The sequence below is a fragment of the Apis dorsata genome, unplaced genomic scaffold, assembly GCF_000469605.1.
Source record: "Apis dorsata unplaced genomic scaffold, Apis dorsata 1.3 scaffold_68, whole genome shotgun sequence".
Classification (NCBI taxonomy): domain Eukaryota; kingdom Metazoa; phylum Arthropoda; class Insecta; order Hymenoptera; family Apidae; genus Apis; species Apis dorsata.
The window spans coordinates 602320-605562 of NW_006263366.1; the positions used below are offsets into that span (position 1 = coordinate 602320).

At 40.9% G+C, this 3243-nt stretch overlaps 1 protein-coding gene across 1 annotated transcript in view; it reads left to right on the forward strand.

The window, feature by feature from the left end:
- Positions 1–3243, forward strand: part of LOC102674723 (heterogeneous nuclear ribonucleoprotein K-like) — a 62284-nt gene that overhangs the window by 16994 nt on the left and 42047 nt on the right. The window contains exons 3-4 of the mRNA XM_006610064.2: positions 69–184; positions 2314–2370. Coding sequence (XP_006610127.2) covers positions 74–184; positions 2314–2370 — 168 coding nt within the window. The 5' untranslated portion in view covers positions 69–73. The remainder of the gene's footprint in view (positions 1–68; positions 185–2313; positions 2371–3243) is intronic.

Below are 3243 nucleotides of genomic sequence, written 5' to 3' on the forward strand. Positions count from 1 at the left end.
AATAATAATAATAATAATAATAATAATGGATAATCGATTGAAGAATGGATTAATGTTTTCTGTTGCAGAAATAATGAAGAGAGAAGCTGATGCAGGCGCTATGACAGGTTCTGGAGGACCGACAAGTCCTCACAAGCGTTACAGACAGGGTGACGATGAACTTCGTCTTCTGATCCCCAGCAAGGTAAGATTTTATCACCTATTCTACGAGTCCCATCTTGCGAAACCAGTTTCGCAAAGTTGGAGTCGATCGATCCCCGGTTCTTTTAAGAAATTCAACGATTCAAGCATCCGCGAATCGAAAGGAATGATTATATAAATCCTATGCTATCTAGAAACTATCGAATGTATTCTTTAATTTTCGAGAAAATGTTTCCGGTAACTTTTAAATTCGTCCTCGACGAAACACATTACTGCGAGTAGAGAATATCCTTCCACGTTTCCTTACTTTCTATTCTCCGCTTCCGTTTCGCTCGTTTCGACGAAACTGAGCAAACGTTCTCAAAACGATCTCGAGTAAAGTAGCTACCGCTCTCGATCATTCATCAAATACAACCGCATATTTCTCCGTATAAACTCTCTTTCCTTAAGCTCTTTACCGTTCGATAGGAAAGATCTCTTGTAAAGGAGCAAGTTTCAAATCTTGTTTGGAAAACTCGGTGGCAACGGTTTTAAAGCGCAACAAAAGGAGAGCGTAAAAAGAAACTTGTATAGTTTCACCTTTCGTAGACGAGAGACGAAGGCGTGCGCAATTTCCTTTCCGAATGTTCCTCTCTCGTTGTTAAATTTCCAAACGAGATTACGCAAGAATCTTTCCAACCGTGTTTCCCTCGACCGGATAAGGTTTGTCAAAAACCTCTCTCCTTGTACGTTCTCTTTCTCACGCGTGCCGCACAACGATTTTCCGTGATCTTTTTTTCTTTTCCACGCCATGGCGCGCACTCCAAGCTGGTCGAGCAGAAGCCGGGTTGTCATAATTCCTTCTCCTCGTTTCGTGGCGGAACGTTCGCGATCGCGGAACACGATGCTCTTCCGGTCATTGTCGCCGTGCTCGGCGAACCAATTTTCTTCCGCTTTCTTCCGCCCGGCGGAATTTTCGAAACCCGATTCCAATTCTTGCCACGAATTGGATGGATTCGACGAGTAAAGAATATTTTTTCTTTCCTTCTTTCCAAAAGATTATTCCAAGAAATTATTATCTAATTATTTGGAAAGTGTCGGTTCCGATTTTGTTATCTCTACTCGAGTTTGAAGTTTTATTAATGTAAAAAAATATCAGAACGATCTCTTCATTTTCTTCTTCTTAAGATTCTTCTTAAGAAGAAGAAGAAGAATAGGAAAAATCGTGCTCGAGAATTGAGAGAGAGCCACGCATAATACCGCGCGTATAAAAGAAGAGAAAAGGAGAAAAAAGAAAAGAAAAAGGACCACGTGCCACTACCCATATCGAAATTCATTCGTTCGCGTCTTAATAAAACGAGATTGCATCGCGAGTGGAAAGGTGGAATCGATCGGGACACAAAGGCGGAGGGCGCTCCTCCTCGGCTGGATGCGTGTATTTCCTTCGATTTCGCGATGCCTTCGATTTTTATCCCCCCATTGGCCGAGAGAGAGGGAGATCGCGGTGGTCGCGCGCCAACGATCGAGCACAATGTCGATTGCTGGAAGCGTCGGTGTCAGGGTCGATCGACGGATGGGCCAGGCTCCTTTCTTTCCTTCCACCTAGCGTAATCTCGTTCGCGATCGCGGCAAAGGGAAAACGCGTTTTTTCCGCCGTCTCCTCTCGCCTCGCCTGGTGATCGGCGACTTATCGCGTGGAACGTGGCCAACCAGCTCGAAAGAAAAGGAGATCGAAACGGCCTTGCTCGATTCGAGGCCCGTTTCTCACGAAAAATTGGAGCGCGAGTTAACACATCCCCCATGGCTGTGGGTCGAGGCCGGGAACTTGAGTCACGATTATATTATTTTAAGATCGCGTATTTTAATTTTATTTCGTTCTGCCACGAAACCATTATCCGATTCGTGATTTGTTCTTTGAAAGTGGTGGCTAGTTTCGAGAGTCTCTTTTCTTAATTTCTTAATTTTCGTTTATCGTTGAAAAAAAAATTGAACAAAGGATATCTGGAATTATGCGCAAGTATATTTTTTAGAGAATGCATTCGATCCGCGCTTGTGGGATGTGGCTCCCCAACACGAAGAACACGCGAAATCTTGGCCAATTCGAATCTCGTTTCGGAAGAAAAGAATCGTTTATTTATCGACACTTTCTCCGTGTACTTCGAATCTGAAAAATCTGAAAATTTTGGATTACAGGTAGCCGGTTCGATAATCGGCAAGGGTGGCCAGAATATCACCAAACTGAGGAGTCAGGTAAGCCGTTGCTTCTTCCGTTCCCGTCGTTACCGTATCCCTCGATCTTGTTTCCTCTGTCGTTCGTTCGTGTTCGTGGGACAAGCACGAGAGACAGAAGAAGTATAAACGATCGGAAAGAGAAAAAAGAAAAAAAAAAAAAGAAAAGAAAAGAAAAGAAAAGAAAGATGATAGACAAGAAGAATCCATGGCGAAGTATATAAACTTGGGAAAGTTTTTAGCTTTAGCCGAAATGATTGATTCACGAATCACGTCGCATTTTTCACGAATATATTATATTTATTCCGTTCTCTCCGTAATTAATCCGTCGCGCGAATTTCTAGAGACGACCACATATGTTACATATATACACGATTGTCTATCGATCGAGCTCCTCCGATTAGCTGGAATGTTTAGGAACGCTCCGATGAGTGTATTTCTGAAACGTGTGTGCAAACGAGAATCGTGTTTGCTGTGAGATTATACCGTTTTTCTCTCCCTCTTTTTCTCTCTGTCTCTCTTTCTCGAGTTCAGTATGTAGCCCGTATTTTTTCATTAGCCGATCTATAGCAGAGTATTGTTATTATTATTATTATTATTATTATTACTATTATTATTATTGTTGTTATTATTATTATTATTATTACTATTATTATTTTTTTTTTCTAGAAAACTATGAAACCGTTCGTTCCTTTTTACCTATATACCAAAGATAAATGCAATATATATATATACATTTACATACACACACACGTACGAAATATCTTCATCACGCATATTTTTCGTTCTCGAGCTGGAAAGTTAACCACCTTTCGTCCACCGCGTTCACTTTACCGACAGATCATATATATATATATATATATAAATAGATAAATATATATATATATATATATA